The 19396-nt window shown below is 50.9% G+C and overlaps 3 protein-coding genes across 3 annotated transcripts; 1 reads left to right on the top strand and 2 right to left on the bottom strand.

Moving 5' to 3' along the window:
• ciarta (circadian associated repressor of transcription a) lies at window positions 1–4272 on the bottom strand (the record flags this gene model as incomplete). Its single annotated transcript, XM_066721027.1, is given in 6 exon segments — window positions 1–405; window positions 582–774; window positions 906–984; window positions 1738–1813; window positions 1928–2229; window positions 4046–4272. Coding segments are annotated over 5 exon segments (1026 nt in total), but the record flags the coding sequence as incomplete, so codon positions are not given.
• A 1112-nt stretch (window positions 4273–5384) lies between these two features.
• Window positions 5385–11020, bottom strand: mrps21 (mitochondrial ribosomal protein S21). Its single transcript, XM_066721026.1, has 2 exons — window positions 10858–11020; window positions 5385–5853 (listed from the first exon to the last, which is right to left on the bottom strand). Exons 1-2 carry the CDS (start codon window positions 10938–10940, stop codon window positions 5673–5675), a joined length of 264 nt encoding a protein of 87 aa, XP_066577123.1. The 5' UTR covers window positions 10941–11020; the 3' UTR covers window positions 5385–5672.
• Window positions 11021–11710: 690 nt separating this feature from the next.
• On the top strand, window positions 11711–18952 carry ca14 (carbonic anhydrase XIV). The gene is made up of 12 exons (XM_066721025.1): window positions 11711–12163; window positions 12368–12388; window positions 12875–13054; window positions 13673–13815; window positions 14621–14716; window positions 15385–15451; window positions 15631–15788; window positions 16073–16199; window positions 16739–16762; window positions 16991–17075; window positions 17195–17248; window positions 17761–18952. Exons 1-12 carry the CDS (start codon window positions 12085–12087, stop codon window positions 17846–17848), a joined length of 1122 nt encoding a protein of 373 aa, XP_066577122.1. The 5' UTR covers window positions 11711–12084; the 3' UTR covers window positions 17849–18952.
• The last annotated feature ends 444 nt before the right edge of the window (window positions 18953–19396 follow it).

The following is a 19396-nucleotide window of genomic DNA, read 5'->3' as shown; positions in this document are numbered from 1 at the left end:
ACACGCCCCCTCCTGCGTCCCGGAATCCCCCGTCTCCCGCCTGCCCGGCTCGCTCTGGCACCGGATTGGCTGCTGCTGCTGCGGGGCGCGCGGGTGGGTGGTGGTGGAGGAGATGGCGCTGTCCTGAGTAGCGGGGTGACCCCCGGGGGCGGGAGGCTGACCGGCGGGGCTGCTGCTCTTGCCCCCCTGGCAGGTCTGCGGGGGGGTGCAGATGGGGGACAGGTGGACCCAGGTGGGGTTGGGCTGAGACCAGTGGGAAGTCTGGGTCTGCACGCCCCCCAGGCCTGCTTCCTCGCCTGCCCTCTGCCCCACCGCGTCCTCGCCACCCCCTCCCCTCTGCAGGTGGCGCTGTTTGGAAGGCTGTTCCATCACACTCCCACCGTCCGACCAGCTCAGCCTGCGCTTCTGAGGGAGGGAGGAGAGAGGGATTGTTAACTGATGTTGTGTGTGATTTACCCAGGTATGTACTGTGTGTGTGTGGGGGAGTGCTTGTGTGTGTGTGAATTTGTCCACAAATGCTTGAGTCTGTGCACTACATCACAGAGAAGAGGTGAGAGTTCAGAGGTCAGGCCTGCCGGTACCTTGACAGGGATGTGTAGCTGGTCCTGGTCTCGGTGGGTCACGGTGTGCCGGCTCGGCACGGGGGGGGTGGCGCTGGCCGGGGCAGGGCGGCTGGGCGTGGCCCGGGGCGTCGGGGTGCTGCAAGGGGTGATCTGAGGGAACCACAACTTCAACATCATCTCCACCTGCAGCAGAGTGTGCAGATACTTCTCACTGTGGAGAGAGAGATAGAGAGGGAGGGAGAGAGAGAACAGGTTAGATGACAAGTTGGAAGACAGTTGAGAGTACAATAACACCCACGACAACACTGTGGTTGGCAGGGGAAGTGCGGTTGAAGGTCGTACCCCATGGCTGGTTTCTGCAGAACTCCCACAATCCTCTGGATGCGGTCCATGGCAACGCTTTGCTGGAAGCTGCTCAGACCTGTCAATCAAAACAAGCCTCCTTAGCAATGGAACTCTGGAGTCACCGTGATGTCACTGCCCCCCCCACATTCACACACACACACACACACACACTCACATTCACACACACACACACTCACACACACACACACACACACTCACATTCACACACACACACACACACACACTCACATTCACACACACACACACACACACACACACACACACACACACTCACATTCACACACACACACACACACACCCTCACACAACACACTCACATTCACACACACACACACACACTCACATTCACACACACACACACACACTCACATTCACACACACACTCACACACTCACATCACACACACACTCACATTCACACACACACACACACACACACCTCACACACACACACACACACACACTCACATTCACACAACACACACACACACACTCACACACACACACTCACATTCACACACACACTCACATTCACACACACACACACACACACACTCACATTCACACACACACACACACACATTCACACACTCACATTCACACACACACACACTCACATTCACACACACACTCACATTCACACACACATTCACACACTCACATTCACACACACACACACTCACATTCCACACACACTCACATTCACACACACACACACACTCACTCTCACACTCACACACACTCACTCTCACACTCACACACACTCACTCACAAACCACTCCCGCTCTCTCTCTCTCTCTCTCTCTCACCTCTGTCGTATCGGCCTCTCTTCAGTCCATTCAGGAGCTGCAGTAGGGGGCGCACAAACCCCTGCAGCTCCGCACACTGCACAACAACAACAATGATAATATTAATTATGGAATCACAACAACAACAACAACAATAATAAAAGTGACTTCATGAAGAGGAACAGGAGGGCCAATGGGACGAGCTTCTCACCTTCTGAGCGAACACCAGGTCCCCCTCCGTCTGCTTGCCCCGGCCGCTGTCGTGGAGCCCGCCGAGCGGCCCCGGCCTGGCCCCCGCCCCGGAGGAGGCGCAGCGCGGGTGCAGGGGGGCGCGGGGGCGGGGCACGGCGGCCTCACCCTCGGTGTCGGACAGGAAGACGTCGGCGTCGTCCTCGGTGGGGTCGGTCTCGCTGCACAGGAAGCTGTCGGAGGAGCCCAGCGAATCACGCGAGGCCAGGGAGGAAGTGCTGCCGGAGGACTGCATGGACGGGCGCCCGGAGAGAGATGACAACACTGTGGATATAGACAGGGGGGGAAAAAAAGATTAATAATCAGGAATACACAGTCCAAAAAGCAGCACAACACAACCTAACCAAGAAACAGACAATCAACGAACGCTACACAACGGGAAAAGTCCAGCCCGGCCGCTGCTGGATGCTTCTTGACAGACGCAGGTGTTTGGCAGAGCTGTGTCAGGCTTTATTGTTATAACATTGATATTATTGTGTTGTTGTTGTTATTTCCTTGTTAATTTGCCAGTCTACGATTCACAGTGAGAGGTTTTTGTCGAACGAATGAATCCCCTCCCCCAAAACAAACCCCTGCTGGCTGTGCCCCTGGCCTACCCTCGGTTCACCAGAGAGAGAGTAATGGATTATAGTGAATCTATTAGCTATACGTGAAGACTACTGCCCTGGGAGGAAGAGAGACACAGGGAGACTCATATCCTGGCCATTCATGATGCACGTGTGTGTGTGTGTGTGTGTGTGTGTGTGTGTGTGTGTGTGTGTCTCCCTCTCTGTCTGCATGTGTAGTAGTGGGGCAGAGTATTTTCTGGCTGGCGGGGAGACTCAGTCGGTGCATAGCAACTGCGGAGGGGAGACACGGCCCTGATTGGTTGGGTGTGTGTGGTGTGTGTGTGGGGGGTTGTTCAGTCGGGGGGGGAGGGTGGTCTACGGGGGTCTGTCAGCGCATCAGGGTCTCTGCACACCCCCCACCCCCCTCCAGGATTGACATGGTTTAATCTGGGATTCCTCCTGGCAGTTTAATGCTCAACAGACTGGAAGACTGAATCTCTCTCTCCCCCCCCCACACACTCACACATACACAGACACACACACACACTCACAAAGAATACATTATTAATTTAATCAGTTAGTCCATGTGTCGGTCAGCCAGTGTGTCAGGGAGGTCAGTGCTGTATGAGAAAGTTCAGCCCAGTCATATTGTCTTTCAGCACTGCCTCGGTGGGGTCAGCCTGGGATAACAACTCACAACACAGTACTGTGTCAGTCAGTCAGTCCGTCCGTGGGTCAGTCAGTGTGTCAGTCCGTCCGTGGGTCAGTCAGTGTGTCAGTCAGTCCGTCCGTGGGTCAGTCAGTGTGTCAGTCCGTCCGTGGGTCAGTCAGTGTGTCAGTCAGTGTGTCAGTCAGTCCGTGGGTCAGTCAGTGTGTCAGTCAGTCCGTGGGTCAGTCAGTGTGTCAGTCCGTCCGTCCGTGGGTCAGTCAGTGTGTCAGTCCGTCCGTGGGTCAGTCAGTGTGTCAGTCCGTCCGTGGGTCAGTCAGTGTGTCAGTCAGTGTGTCAGTCAGTCCGTGGGTCAGTCAGTGTGTCAGTCAGTCCGTGGGTCAGTCAGTGTGTCAGTCCGTCCGTGGGTCAGTCAGTGTGTCAGTCAGTCACTCTGACTATATCGGAATGACAGCTTACGAAAGTTAAATACACAACCGCCAGCCCATCCACCTCCTGTCCTAAAAACCCTGTTTCCCCCGCCGGACCCCTCACGCCGACCCGAGCCCCTCTCCCCCGCACACAGACCCGGGAACCGGCCCCGGCTGACGGATGGGGACCAAACACAAAAGCCACAGACACGCAAAACACGCAGCGCCGACGGAGGGTGGGTGGCATCGTCACGTTAGACACGCTGTGGGTTGCGAGATGTTAAGATCTCAGCAAATGATCCAGACAATACAACACACACAGCACACAATAATGCAACAGATAAATAAGCCAGCAGAGGGTCTTTTGCCTTCCAGGACGCAGACGGCGCACACACAACACATATAACACACAGCACATATAACATACACGCAACACACGCAGGCACGGCTCTTACCTTGCTGGTAGATCTATGCGGAGGCAGCAGTAGAGGTAGAGATCGAGTTGTAAATATCCGTTTACTGTTGTATTACTCTTATTAAAGCTGCTGTTGTTGTTATGATTGCAGAGTTTCTGTCTGTACCTCAGTGAACAGACTCAGTCCTTGTGTTGGGCAGTTCCTCTATCCCTCTCTCTATCCCTCTATCCCTCCCTCCCTCTCTCTCTCTCTCTCTCTCTCTCTCTCTCTCCCTCCGTCTGTGTCGTCGCTGCAGCGGGAACATGTGCCGCGGTACACGTGTCCCCCCCTGTGCGGGCCACGCCCCGCCCCCATCGGCTCCACGAGTGGCGGCCGGCCCGGCGATTGGTCGAGGCCCCAGCCAATGGGAGAGGCCCGAGCCGCCGATTGGAGGGCAGCGGGAGGCCTTGTCCCCGCCCACACATGTGGCAGCGTGGATAGAACACTACTCACACTACACACTACGCACGGAGAGAGAGAGGGATGGAGGGAGAGAGGGAGGGAGGGATGGAGGGATGGAGGGGGAGGAGAGCAGGGCTATAGTAGACACGGCTGTGTGACGGAACTCTAGCGGCCAGTTGTTTGAAACAGAGACAAGGTGTCCCTTCAGTGTACCATACAATACTGCACAACAATACACTACACTGTACTATACTGCACAACACTACAGTACATTACACTATACCGCACAACACTACACTATACTGAAAAACACTATACTACACTACATTATACTGCACTACAGTAGACTATGCTGCACCACACTGCAGTACACTACATCATACTGAAAAACACTATAATACACTATACTGTACTACACTATACTACACAACACTACAGTACGCTATACTATAGTGTACTATAGAATAAATGAACTACACTGCACTATATGCACTGTTGTATTAGCCCAGCTGTTCATATTAGTCCTGACACTGTTTAATGTATTTATTTAAACTGTATGGATTTCCACTGTATTGATTTTATCACTGCCACCACGTGTACATAGGTTACATTTCATAGCAGATGGCCTCATCCGGGGCGACTGGTACAATATATCATTGTTTTACATACAATTGTATTTATATGCGTGTGTGTGTGTGTATTGTTTACCAGGATATTGTACTATTATATCATATTGAATGCCAATACACAGCACTGCAGAGTATTATAGTCCACTCACTCAGTGGCGCTGCAGGCCCGCCCTCTGGTGGCAGCACTCCATACTGCACCACACGCAGAGCCGTGCCTCAGACCCTCCCACTTCTTACCACCCCACCAGCCTGACTCCACTGCCCCACCCCTCAGCAAACAGAGCATGCACACACACGTACACACGCAATGAGAGTGATTACTTTATTGTGTTTGTCAAGTTTATTGTGTTTGACCTGCGGCTGACCAGAGCCCGCCAGCACAGGATGCAAAACAGTGTCTCCTCTGTCCTCTGTGACCAGTGTCTAGTCCAGTCTCCTCTGTCCTGTGTCCAGGGTCTCGTCTCCTCTGTCCTCTGTCTTCAGTGTCTCATGCAGTCTCCTCTGTCCTCTGTGTCCATTGTCTCATCTGTCCTGTGTCCAGCGTCTCGTCCAGTCTTCTCCGTCCCGTGTCCAGCGCCTCGTCCCGTCTCTCCCCCTCAGCAGCCCGCCCAGGGGTCGGTGCGCTGCGTCCGGCCCACGAAGGCCAGCTTGCGGCTCATCTCGGAGTTGTAGATGCGCCGGCAGTCCTCGTAGTTCTCCCGTTGCCGCCTGCGACAGGGTTTCTCGTAGTAGCGCCTCCTCCTCACCTCCTCGATCACACCGTCCGTGGACAGGATCCTGAGAGAGAGAGAGAGAGAGAGAGAGAGAGAGAGAGAGAGAGAGAGAGAGAGAGAGAGAGAGGAGGATAATAATAGACTAGAATTGGCCAGATGTAATGTTTCCACAGCGCACTCTATCAGTGCCGGGAATCGAGCGCCTGTCCCTTTAAGAGACGGCCGCACATGTTGCCGCAGCCGCCAGGATTTATGAATGGACTCGCGGACCAATGGGCGGCGGGGACAGGTAGCCGTGTAGCCCCGCCCCCTGACCAATCAGCGGCCAGAGAGAGAGAGAGAGAGCGCTGAGCATTGGGAGGGCGGGTTTATGCAACGTGCGGCCGGGCGAGTCCCATGTCTGCACCCACCGTGCGGGGAGGGAGAGACGCATGTTCCAGTTACTATATTAGTCGTAGCAGTGCACCTTTCAACTAATGCATAATAATGATGAGAATCTTAAGAATTGTAATACATATTGTTATTAAGATTAATAAAAACAGGAGAGCACTTTTGTCAGTATTTTGAAAGGAGTAAGAATACAAATGTGCCTGTGGCTATTATTATACTGAAATATGCCACTGCATTTGCATATATACACACTGATCAGCCATAACATTATGACCACTGACAGGTGAAGTGAATAACACTGATAATCTCGTTATCATGGCACCTGTCAGTGGGTGGGATATATTAGGCAGCAAGTGAACATTTTGTCCTCAAAGTTGATGTGTTAGAAGCAGGAAAAATGGGCAGCGTAAGGATCTGAGCGACTTTGACAAGGGCCAAATTGTGATGGCTAGACGACTGGGTCAGAGCATCTCCAAAACTGCAGCTCTTGTGGGGTGTTCCCGGTCTGCAGTGGTCAGTACCTATCAAAAGTGGTCCAAGGAAGGAAAAGCGGTGAACCGGTGACAGGGTCGTGGGCGGCCAAGGCTCATTGATGCACGTGGGGAGCGAAGGCTGGCCCGTGTGGTCCGATCCAACAGATGAGCTACTGTAGCTCAAATTGCTGAAAAGGTTATTGCTGGTTCTGATAGAAAGGTGTCAGAACACACAGTGCGTCGCAGTTTGTTGCGTATGGGGCTGCGTAGCCGCAGACCAGTCCGGGTGCCCATGCTGACCCCTGTCCACTGCCGAAAGCGCCTACAATGGGCACGTGAGCATCAGAACTGGACCACGGAGCAATGGAAGAAGGTGGCCTGGTCTGATGAATCACGAGTTCAAGGTGTTGACTTGGCCTCCAAATTCCCCAGATCTCAATCCAATCGAGCATCTGTGGGATGTGCTGGACAAACAAGTCTGATCCATGGAGGCCCCACCTCGCAACTCACAGGACTTAAAGGATCTGCTGCTAACGTCTTGGTGCCAGATACCACAGCACACCTTCAGAGGTCTAATGGAGTCCATGCCACAATATTAGGCAGGTGGTCATAATGTTATGGCTGATCGGTGTATATACACTCACCTAAAGGATTATTAGGAACACCTGTTCAATTTCTCATTAATGCAATTATCTAACCAACCAATCACATGGCAGTTGCTTCAGTGCATTTAGGGGTGTGGTCCTGGTCAAGACAATCTCCTGAACTCCAAACTGAATGTCTGAATGGGAAAGAAAGGTGATTTAAGCAATTTTGAGAGTGGCATGGTTGTTGGTGCCAGACGGGCCGGTCTGAGTATTTCACAATCTGCTCGGTTACTGGGATTTTCACGCACAACCATTTCTAGGGTTTACAAAGAATGGTGTGAAAAGGGAAAAACATCCAGTATGCGGCAGTCCTGTGGGCGAAAATGCCTTGTTGATGCTAGAGGTCAGAGGAGAATGGGCCGACTGATTCAAGCTGATAGAAGAGCAACTTTGACTGAAATAACCACTCGTTACAACCGAGGTATGCAGCAAAGCATTTGTGAAGCCACAACATGTACAACCTTGAGGCGGATGGGCTACAACAGCAGAAGACCCCACCGGGTACCACTCATCTCCACTACAAATAGGAAAAAGAGGCTACAATTTGCACAAGCTCACCAAAATTGGACAGTTGAAGACTGGAAAAATGTTGCCTGGTCTGATGAGTCTCGATTTCTGTTGAGACATTCAGATGGTAGAGTCAGAATTTGGCGTAAACAGAATGAGAACATGGATCCATCATGCCTTGTTACCACTGTGCAGGCTGGTGGTGGTGGTGTAATGGTGTGGGGGATGTTTTCTTGGCACACTTTAGGCCCCTTAGTGCCAATTGGGCATCGTTTAAATGCCACGGCCTACCTGAGCATTGTTTCTGACCATGTCCATCCCTTTATGACCACCATGTACCCATCCTCTGATGGCTACTTCCAGCAGGATAATGCACCATGTCACAAAGGTCCAATCATTTCAAATTGGTTTCTTGAACATGACAATGAGTTCACTGTACTAAACTGGCCCCCACAGTCACCAGATCTCAACCCAATAGAGCATCTTTGGGATGTGGTGGAACGGGAGCTTCGTGCCCTGGATGTGCATCCCACAAATCTCCATCAACTGCAAGATGCTATCCTATCAATATGGGCCAACATTTCTAAAGAATGCTTTCAGCACCTTGTTGAATCAATGCCACGTAGAATTAAGGCAGTTCTGAAGGCGAAAGGGGGTCAAACACAGTATTAGTATGGTGTTCCTAATAATCTTTTAGGTGAGTGTATATTTAACTGCGACACAAGGAACACAGCGCCACCATGTGGCCATCTGCAGTAACATCACACAAGTCACTCACGCTGTTGTACCTTTTTGCTCCACTATGCTGAAACTCTCTGAGCTGGTTTGGTCATGTTTCGTAACCAACAACTTACATCTGTCTGCTATAATTACACGTTTTTTTGTTTGCTCTTAGAGGGAACATGCAGACCGCAATATTGCTTCAAATTCAAGGAGTCAGACATCACAGTAGAGCCCATGCCCAGGGTCAGTTTTAACAGCAGCCAGGGTTGAGGGTTGTGCAAATTCATGAAATAATAGAAACACCATCTATTTAACTCAGACATTCAAACTGATATAGTTATTGATATATTGTTTTACACAGATAAACGTGTTGTTTCCAGCAAGAATTTCCAAGTGTTCAGTTTGAGTAAATGAAAAGGCTACCACTTGCTTTCTGGCTTGATCATATGCTCAGCTAATGAGTCAGTGCACTGGTGAAGCTACGGGTGGACCCAGGTTAAAGTAAAACCCCTTGTTGTATACACCCCATTATGTTGAATGTATTATATAAAGTACTCTATTTTAAATGTATGGCAGGAGCAGTAAAATACTCTTAGATGGATATTTAGGGGACGTCACACTACTGTACTATTTATGTGTATATAGGCAAAACAATCACCATTCAGCATCTCAGCACTGATTATAATACTATTCGGCAGTGTAGCAGCCTGCTGTATTCAATACAGACACACGGTATGATTCAATATTGGATGCGTTCACAATACGGACTTGCGTCACATATTGTGAAATGAATTGCTTTGCTGGTCAGATCTGCATGGTGACATTCTGCACACCGTGAACGCACCCATATATTATCTGGTTGTTTCAGAAGCAGACTGTCAAATGTGTTTGCTGCACTACTGTAGTTACGTTATTGCCGTCATATTGCTGTGTTATTGTACGCGTTATGCTGCCATTTCTTGTATGCACTAACCGTGTAAAATGTAAATATCCGGTTCTTTTATTCATACAAAACGAACTGAGCTCACTTGATTATTGCAATATGAACACAAGTGATCCGAGTCCTGAGAAAACACCGAAGTGAACCACAAAAACGAACTGAGCATGTTTCCAAATGTTTGTGTGAACAGCTGCACACTGATACACTGTTTCCAGCCATGACTAAACTTGATCTTTACAGACAAAAACATTGACATCTAGCCATTATGTGAATTGAGAGAACACATATTAATGATCAAAATAATAAACGAGAATGTGAACTGTGTAGTAGAGTAGTGCAGTATAGTACGGAAGTGCAGTACAGTGGTGTGTAGCACAGTAGTGCAGTACAGTGCAGTAGTGTAGTACAGTGGTGTGTAGTACAGTAGTGCAGTACAGTGCAGTAGTGTAGTACAGTACAGTGGTGCAGTATAGTATAGTAGTTTAGTACAGTGGTGTTTAGTACAGTGGTGTTCAGTACATTAGTACAGTGCAGCATGGTACAGTAGTACAGTAGTGTAGTACAGTGATGTGTAGTACAGTGCAGTACAGTAGTGCACTACAGTGGTGTGTAGTACAGTAATGCACTATAGTACAGTAGTGTAGTACAGTGGTGTGTAGTATAGTAATGCAGTATAGTACAGTAGTGTAGTACAGTGGTGTGTAGTACAGTAGTGTAGTATAGTAATGCAGTGTAGTACAGTGGTGTGTAGTACAGTAGTGTAGTATAGTAATGCAGTATAGTACAGTAGTGCAGTACAGTGGTGTTCAGTACAGTAGTGCAGTACAGTGCAGCATAGTACAGTAGTGTAGTATAGTGGTGTGTAGTACAGTAATGCAGTATAGTACAGTAGTGTAGTATAGTAATGCAGTATAGTACAGTAGTGTAGTACAGTAGTGCAGTGTGTAGTACAGTGGTGTTCAGTACAGTAGTGCAGTACAGTGCAGCATAGTACAGTAGTGTAGTATAGTGGTGTGTAGTACAGTAGTGCAGCATAGTACAGTAGTACAGTAGTGCAGTAGTGTAGTACAGTGGTGTGTAGTACAGTAGTGCAGTGTGTAGTACAAGTGTAGTATTGTCTGAAGTGCGGTGCAGTACACAGTGTAGCGTGCAGTCCCGGTGTTTTACGGCAGTACAGTGAAGCACAGTGTACCTATTGAAAACATAAACACAACAATCAATACATCAACACTGAAGGACTGCCACAAAGGCGCACCTCAAGGGCAGACAGACGGAAACACAAACCCGCACCCGCACACGCACACGCACACGCACACGCACACTGCCATGAGCACAAACGCACCGCACCGCTCAACTACAGACACGCAAGCGCACAGCGCGGCTCGGACCTGTTCAGCGTCCTGTGCGCCGCCTCCACGTTGCCATTGTGCACCATGACCGTCCGCGCCACGAAGCGCAGGTGACTCGCCATCTTCGGTGTCGCCGGCTGGAGCGTCCGGCCGGGAAGCAGCAGCGAGAGAGCGGAGGATCCGGCCTCAGCAGCCACAGCCTGGGTTGTGTGGCGCTGTCACTTTCTACCGCTGAGGGGAGACATTTCTCTACGTTTCTCATTTGCATACAGCACCTCTCTCTCTCTCTCTCTCTAGTGTCCACTCAGCCTGTGTCAGTCCTGACCTCCCCCTTCTCGGGAACAATGTTCTGTTCATTAACTAGAGATTTAGACGTATTATTCAGTCAGCTGTGTTTTGTGAAAGAACACAAACAACAACTCACACACATGCACAGTAACAATCCTCTCTCTTTCTCTCTCTCTCTCTCTTTCACACACACACACACACACACACACACACACTCATTCTCTCTCTCGGTCACTCACACAAAACTCTCTCACAAACATACACTCACACACTCAGAGATGGATAAGGAGAGAGAGAGAGGGGGGATAGAGAGAAGACAAACTTTTCTGTCCAGTCCCCTGTAACGCCTCTCTCCTCTCCTCCCGACTCTCCCTCTTTCTCTGCATCTCTCCATCCTTTGCCCGCTCTCTCCGCTGCCCTCTCTGCACACCCCCCTCATCTTTCCATCTGCCACCCTCTCCCTCTCTCTCCCCCACTCGCCCTCTCCCCTGCTCTCCCTCTCTCCCCTCTTACCAGCCCCCTCTCTCCCTCCCTCCCTCTCTCTCTCTCTCTCCCTCCCTCCCTCTCTCCCTCTCTCAGTGAAGTTAGTAGGGAGCTGGTGGCGGTGCAGACTGGACTGGGTCACTGTGGCGCTGCGCTCATACCACCGAACTCTGTTGGATCGCTTGCACGGACTCTGTCCATCCCTCTCTTTCTCTCTCTCCATCTGCCTATCTATCTATCTTCTACCTGTCTGACTCTGTACCACTGCTTCTATACAGCTCTGTCTGTCTTTGTGTCTCTCTGAGTGTGTGTGCGCGCTACTGTGTGTGCATCGGTGCTGGTCTGTGTGTGTCACAGTGTAGAGGGTGTGTTCTGTAGTGTGCGTGCGAGAGTGCTGGTGTTAGTGTGTGCGTGCAGCAGTGTGTCACTGTTTGTCCAGCGGTGTGTCAGTGTGTCTCAGTGTGTCAGCGTGTTGTTTGTGTATCAGAGTGCAGCATGTGGACAGTCGCTGGGACACACCTCCTCCTCCTCTCTCTCTCTCTCTCCCTCTCACTGGTGCTGTGTGGACAGGCAGGTACGCTGCACTTTACTCCTGTACTGTCGTCGTTGTTGTTGTTGTTGTTATCGTTCGTTTATGTTGTAGTTGTCCTTGTCACCATTGTTATTAATATAACACAATGCCATATATCTCTCTGTGCTAGTGCAGTGCCGTCTCCAATCAATCGGTGTTTCTGTCAAGCAATGTATCAATCAAACCACCTCTCTCTCTCTTTCTCAGGGACTTACTGGACATATTCAGGTAAGTCTAATGTATCCACTGACTGGGCTGGACTGGACTGGACTGGACAGGACTGCTGCAGAGTCCCTGACTGGACTGAACTGGACTGCTGCAGAGTCCCTGAATGGACTGGACTAGACTGGACTGGACTGGACTGCTACAGAGTCACTGACTGGACTGGATTGGACAGGACTGCATGGCCTCTCTCCTTCATGTCTTCTGTGTGTGTTTGCGCGACCAGTGCTCCCATACAGCATACAGGTTGCCTTGCCAACCCATTGTTTTTCTGGTGGGGGGGAGGGGGGGGTGGTTGCATGCCAGCGAATGGGGGGGCACCTCACCCCCCCAGGTCCCCCTGCCCCTCCACCCCTCTCCTGTCAAATCACATTACAGCTGATAGTGTCTCAGCCCCGCCGGACAAAGCTGCTATTAGTGCTGCATAACTGAGCCCTGAGCTAAATACACACAGCACCGCTCTCTCTCTCCCTCTCCCTCTCTCCCTCTCAGGGTCTCTTGGACAGGACAGGTGGGCGGAGTCTTTCCCTGCATGTGGGGGGGACTTGCAGTCTCCCGTGGACGTGGAAACAAGCTCCGCCCAGCACGACCCCTCCCTGACCCCCGTGCGACCCCTGGGCTACAGCCAGCCCGGCAACGACCTCTTCACCCTCACCAACAACGGGCACACCGGTCCGTCAGTGTCTCTCTGTGTCTGTCCCTTTATGTCTCTGTCTCTCTCTGTGTCTCTGAGTGTCTCTGCGTCTCTCTGTGTGTGTCTCTGAGTCTCTCTACGTCTGTCCCTTTATGTCTCTGAGTCTCTGTGTCTGTCCCTTTATGTCTCTGAGTCGCTGTATGTCTTTCTCTTTATGCCTCTGAGTCTCTGTATGTCTTTCCCTTTACGTCTCTGAGTCTCCGTGTCTCTCTATGTCCTTAAGTCTCTCTGTGTCTCTGTGCCTTTATGTCTCTGTGTGTCTCTCCATGTCTCTCTGTGTCTCACTCTGACTTTGTCTCTCTGTCTGTGCCATCCCTCTCCTTCATTCTGTCTCTCTGTATCTCTTGTCTGCCTCATTCTCTCCATCTGTCTACGTCCCTCTCTGTGGTCGTCCCCCCACAACCCTGGCACTGCTCTCCAGCACAGGTGCAGTGCAGGAAGTAACTGATGTCTCTGCATCAAGGTCTGTGCCAACCTCCTCCTCCTCTCCTTCCTCTCCGCCTCTCCTCCCCCCATCCCTCCATAGTCTCTCTGTCTCTCTGCCCCCCCTCTCTCTCTATCTCTCTCACTCTCTTCTCTCTGTCTTTGCCTCTCAGTGGAGATGTCGTTGCCGGGGACGATGGCCCTGGAGGGGTTGCCATGGCGATTCTCTGCGGTCCAGCTACACCTGCATTGGGGCAGTGGGGGCCAGGGGGGCGGGGCTGAGCACCTGATTGATGGGCAGAGCACCAATGCAGAGGTGAGACTCACACACAGTGACACACATGCACACACACACTGGCACACACAGTCAGTATGTTCTGCAGTGTGTCCTTGACTCTGCAGGTGGCAGCTTTCTGGGCACCTACCCACCCTCACCTGGACACCACAATAATCATCCCTCTGTCTCTCCCTATCTCTCTGTCTCTCTCTGTCTCTCTCCCTCCTCTCCCTATCTCTCTCTCTTTCTCCCTATCTCTCTCTCTGTCTCTCTGTCCCCCTCTCTCCCTCTTCCTCTCTCTCTCCCACTCTCTCTGTTCAGAATTCCATGAGTCAGCAGCTTTCTCTGCCCTTTCCTGCTCCCCCCGTCCCCCCCATCCCCTCTCTCTCTCTCTAATCCATGTGAAGCAGCACAATTCATTCAGAATTTGTGAAAGGAGGATTGGGAGGGATTAGTCCAGTCACACACTGACACACACTGACACACAATGACACACACTGGCACACAATGACACACACTGACACACACACACTGACACACAATGACACACACTTACACACACACACACTGACTCACAATTACACACACTGGCACACACTGACACAAACACACACTGACACACAATGACACACAATGACACACACTGGCACAAACACACACTGACACACAATGACACACACTGACACACACTGGCACACACACACTGACATTATGATACAAATACACACACTGACACATACTGTGTGTGTGTTTGTAATAACGCCTGTGTGTGTGAATGTGTGTAACTGTGTGTGTCTGTGTGTGTGTGTAGCAGTATGTATGTGTAACTGTTTGTGTGTTTCAGCTCCATGTGGTGCACTATAACTCAGATCTGTTCCCCAATGTGAGCGCAGCGCTGAGTCAGCAGGGGGGCCTGGCGGTGCTGGCCGTCCTCATCCAGGTAACCCACACCTGCCCTCTGACCTTTTCACCTCTCCCCTCTCACCTCCGACCTCTCCCCTCTCACCTCTTACCTCTCCTTGCACTGCTGACCTCTGACCTCTCACCTCTTACCTCTCTCACCTGTGTCTCAGGTGTGTGTATGTGTGTCTCAGGTGTGTGTATCTGTGTCTCAGGTGTGTGTATCTGTGTCACACTGTGTCTCAGGTGTGTGTATGTGTGTCTCAGGTGTGTGTATCTGTGTCACACTGTGTCTCAGGTGTGTGTATCTGTGTCTCAGGTGTGTGTATCTGTGTCACACTGTGTCTCAGGTGTGTGTATCTGTATCTCAGGTGTGTGTATCTGTGTCTCAGGTGTGTGTATCTGTGTCACACTGTGTCTCAGGTGTGTGTATGTGTGTCTCAGGTGTGTGTATCTGTGTCACACTGTGTCTCAGGTGTGTGTATCTGTGTCTCAGGTGTGTGTATCTGTGTCACACTGTATCTCAGATGTGTGTATCTGTGTCACACTGTGTCTCAGGTGTGTGTATCTGTGTCACACTGTGTCTCAGGTGTGTGTATGTGTGTCTCAGGTGTGTGTATCTGTCACACTGTGTCTCAGGTGTGTGTATGTGTGTCTCAGGTGTGTGTATCTGTGTCACACTGTGTCTCAGGTGTGTGTGTCATTCAGACAGGTGAGGAAACAAACCCTGCCTATCAGAACATCTTCAACTACCTGGGCAATGTCAGATACACAGGTACGACCCCACCGTGTCACTGTGTCTCTGTTTTGCTGTGCCAGTGTGTCACTTTGTGTTTGTGAATGTGTCAGTGTGTCAACCAGTCAGTCAATGTCTTACCTCTCCCTCTTTCCTTTCCCCCTTTCCCTCCCCCTCTCCTTCTCTCCTCTCTGCCTTCTCCCTCTCTCCCTCTGCAGGTCAGAAAGTGTCTGTTCCACCCTTCAATGTCCAGATGTTGCTGCCAAAACAGCTGGACCGATTCTACCGCTACAACGGCTCTCTGACCACACCCCCCTGCTACCAGAGCGTGCTGTGGACTGTCTTCTCCGAGAGAGTCACGGTGTCCTACACACAGGTCAGAGAGAGGGAGAGAGAAGGAGAGAGGGAGAGAGGAGGAAAGAGAAGGAGAGGGAGAGGAGAGAAGGGACAGGGAGAGAGAAATGAGAGGGATAGGGATGAGAGGGAGGGAGACAGAGTTAGAGAGTTACTGTGTCACTCACACAGGTCAGAGAGAGAGAGAGAGGGAGGGATAGAGAGCGAAGGGGAGGATGCTTGAAAGAAACATTAGATTAGACATCACTCTTTGTTCATCTCCCTACCTCTCTCTCTCTCTCTCTCTCTCTCTCTCTCTCTGTGCAGATGGAGAGGTTGCAGACAGCCCTGGTGGCGGGGGCCCCTGGCTCTGCTCATGTCGTGCCGTTGCAGGATAACTTCCGGGGCACCCAGCCCCTCAACGGCCGCCTCATCCTCACCTCCTTCCCCCCCGGTGAGTGAGTGTGTGTGTGTGTGTGTCATTGAGTATGTGTGTGTGTGAATGGATTAGCGCTCTGCTCAGCCTCTCAGTGTGTTGTTGCTCTAAGTCCAGCCGCCCCACAGCGCCGGGTCACTGGGTCGCTGTTCTGCTCTGATCTGCTCTGCTGGACACTAATCCCAGCTGAGTACGCTGAACACACTGAACACACGAAACACACACACATTGTACACACTGACCACACACACACACTATAAACACTGTAGACAAAGAACACTGTACACAGTGAACACACACACTTAACACTGAACACAGAGAACACTGTACACACTGAACACTGAACACACTGGACACTGTACACACAGTACACACTGAACACACACACACACACACTGTTCACACTGAACACACTATACACACTTAGTACTGTAGACACTGAACATTGTACACAGTAAATGCACTGAGCACACTGTACACGCTGATACACAGACATGCTCTGAACACACACACACACACACACACACAATGATTAATGCTGTTTCTTTGTGTTGCAGACTCTGCTCCTGCGTTCTCAGTTGGTAAGTATTGTTCACAGTCCTGTAGAAACACCTGTGTCCGCCTGTCTGTGTGTGACTGTCTCTCCCCCACCACTCTCAGTGCAGTGTTAATATAGCGCTGCGGACTAGAGCCCTCTACCTCAGCTATAATGAGATCACCCCCCAGGGCAGTGGTGTTTCTGTATTGTGGTGTCTGGTCAGTGTGTGTGTCTGTTTGTGTATCAGCCGCTCTCTCTCTCTCCTTCTCAGGGGAGGTGTGTGCCGTGGTGGTGGGGGTGCTGTGCGGCTGTGGGGGCCTGGCTGTCACTGTGCACTTCATTGTCAACAGGCTGCGGTAAGCAACAACTGTGCTGTGTTGTGTTGTGTTTGTGTTGTACTGTGTTGTGCTGCATTGTGTTGTGTTGTGTTGTGCTGTTGTTGCTTCGGTGTGTCTGACTGACTGTCTGCTTGCAGCTCCTCTTCCAGCTGGGATGTCCTGCCCAGCGTCCGGACAGCCGTTCAGCCCAGGTCACTCTCAGTGTTGACCCCCAAACTACCCCCACAGTGACCCCACCGTACCCCAACAATACCCCCTCACCCTCCCTCTCACTCCAATCTCCCTCCCTCTCATACTCACTCACCCTCACTCTGCCTCCCTCTCACTCTCACTTACCCCACTCTCCCTCCCTCTCACCCCCTCCCTCTCACCCTCTCACCTTCATTCATCCCCAGTGTCCCTCCCTCACCCCACTCTCCTTCTCTCTCACCCTCACTTACCCCACTCTCCCTCCCTCTCACCCTCTCACCTTTACTCATCCCCACTCTCCTTCCCTCTCACCCTCACTTACCCCCCTCTCCCTCCCTCTCACCCTCTCACCCTCACTCACCCCACTCTCCCTCTAACCCTCACCCACCCTTCCTCTCACTTACACCCTGTGTATTATTATTATTATTATTATTAGTCAGTATGTGACAGTATACAGAGTCTTGTTCTATAGCAGGATCTTTATTATTATTATTATCATTATTTGATTTTCCAGAGGCCAGGAGCCTAAGGAGCCGAAGCAAAATGTGGTTTTCAAGACGACCCCTGACCCGGAGAGAGAAGAGGGGCCCCCGAAGCAGTGACATCTGCCCTTTGACCCCCCAGTGACCCCTGACCGCTGGGCACTCTGCCCTCTCCCTCCTATGTGCCAGCCTGCCTGTGCTCGCTCTCCCTGCGCTCCTCTCCCTCTGCTCCACTCCCTCCCCGGCTCCCCTGCCTCCACTCCTCTCTCCTCTGGTCTCTCTCTCTCCCCCTCTTGTCTCCCTTTCAACAGGCCACTGCTTTCCTGTCTTTCTCTCCCTCTCTCTCTCTTTCTGCCGATTGCTTCTGGCTATTCAATGATCAGTGTAGGTGTGGATAATGCAGTTCTTTCTCTCTCTCTCTCTCTCTCTCTCCCTCTCTTTCCCTCCCTCTCTCCCTCTCTCTCTCTGTTTGAACATGCAGTGCTGTGCCGTGCTGTGCTGTACATAATATCCATTAAAGAATGAATCAAACAACAAGATCAGCTGCCTACAAATATTATGGACAGACAGACAGACAGGCCAACAGACAGACAGGTAGACACACACAGACAGGCAGACTGACAGACAGGTAAACACAGGCAGACAGACAGACAGACAGGTAGACACAGACAGACAGAATGACAGGCAGACAGACAGAGAGACAGACAGACACACACACACACACACAGCTTGAGCTACTGGTCTTACCCCCTCTTATACAGCACAATACAGTGTGATACAGCACAGTATAGTGTAGTGGAGTATGGTACAATACAACACAGAACAACTGAGTATTGTAGAGTGTAGTAGAGTACAGTAAAGTACAGAATAGTATAATATAGTGCAGTGTACTACAGTAAAGAACAATAGATTGGTTAGAATCATTCAGAAATATAGAAATGTAACCTGCAGTGAGTGCCATGCCGCCACGCCACCTCCTGGTGGACACAGTGTGCTATTGCATGCAAAAGCAGCTATGATATCTGTGTTTATTTATTAAAATTTAAATATATAGAATTGACTGGACTCCACTGGACGGGATGGGACTGCTCTGGGTTGAAATATACTGGGTTAGAGAAAGAGAGAGAAACTGGTTGCCCTGTTCCTTGGCACTGGACCTCTCTGTCAATACTTTGGAAACGCTGATGTAAATTATCATGCCAATAAAGCTTTCTTCAATTTGAACTGGATTGGTTTGCAGTACTACAGAGAGACGGCAGGGGGAGCTGTGTGTGTGTGTGTGTGTGTGTGTGTGTGTGTGTGTGTGTGTGTGTGTGTGTGTGTATATGTGAACTCACATTCCCATGGCCAGCAGATGGTGCCAGAGGGCTGCTGAATTTCTCCACCCTCCCTCTCCCTCCCTTTCCCAGTCTATCATCCCCTCATCTCTCAAAGTCCCTCTTTCTTTTGTTCTTTCTTGCCCCCTCTTTCCTCCTCTGGCCCTCTGCCTGTCTCAGTCTCAGCTTCTCTCCCTCCCTCTGATTCTCTCTTTCTCATCTACCTCTCTCTGAGATGAAAGAGAGTATGAAAGAGAGAGAGACAGAGAGAGAGAGAGAGGTACAGCAGATGTGTTTTGGGCTGATGCTTGTCCAGTTGGACAGATATAATCTGGCTGCAGTTTGTCTCCCA

The sequence above is a fragment of the Amia ocellicauda genome, chromosome 14, assembly GCF_036373705.1.
Source record: "Amia ocellicauda isolate fAmiCal2 chromosome 14, fAmiCal2.hap1, whole genome shotgun sequence".
NCBI classification, from domain to species: domain Eukaryota; kingdom Metazoa; phylum Chordata; class Actinopteri; order Amiiformes; family Amiidae; genus Amia; species Amia ocellicauda.
This window is presented reverse-complemented; position numbering and strand designations above follow the sequence as displayed.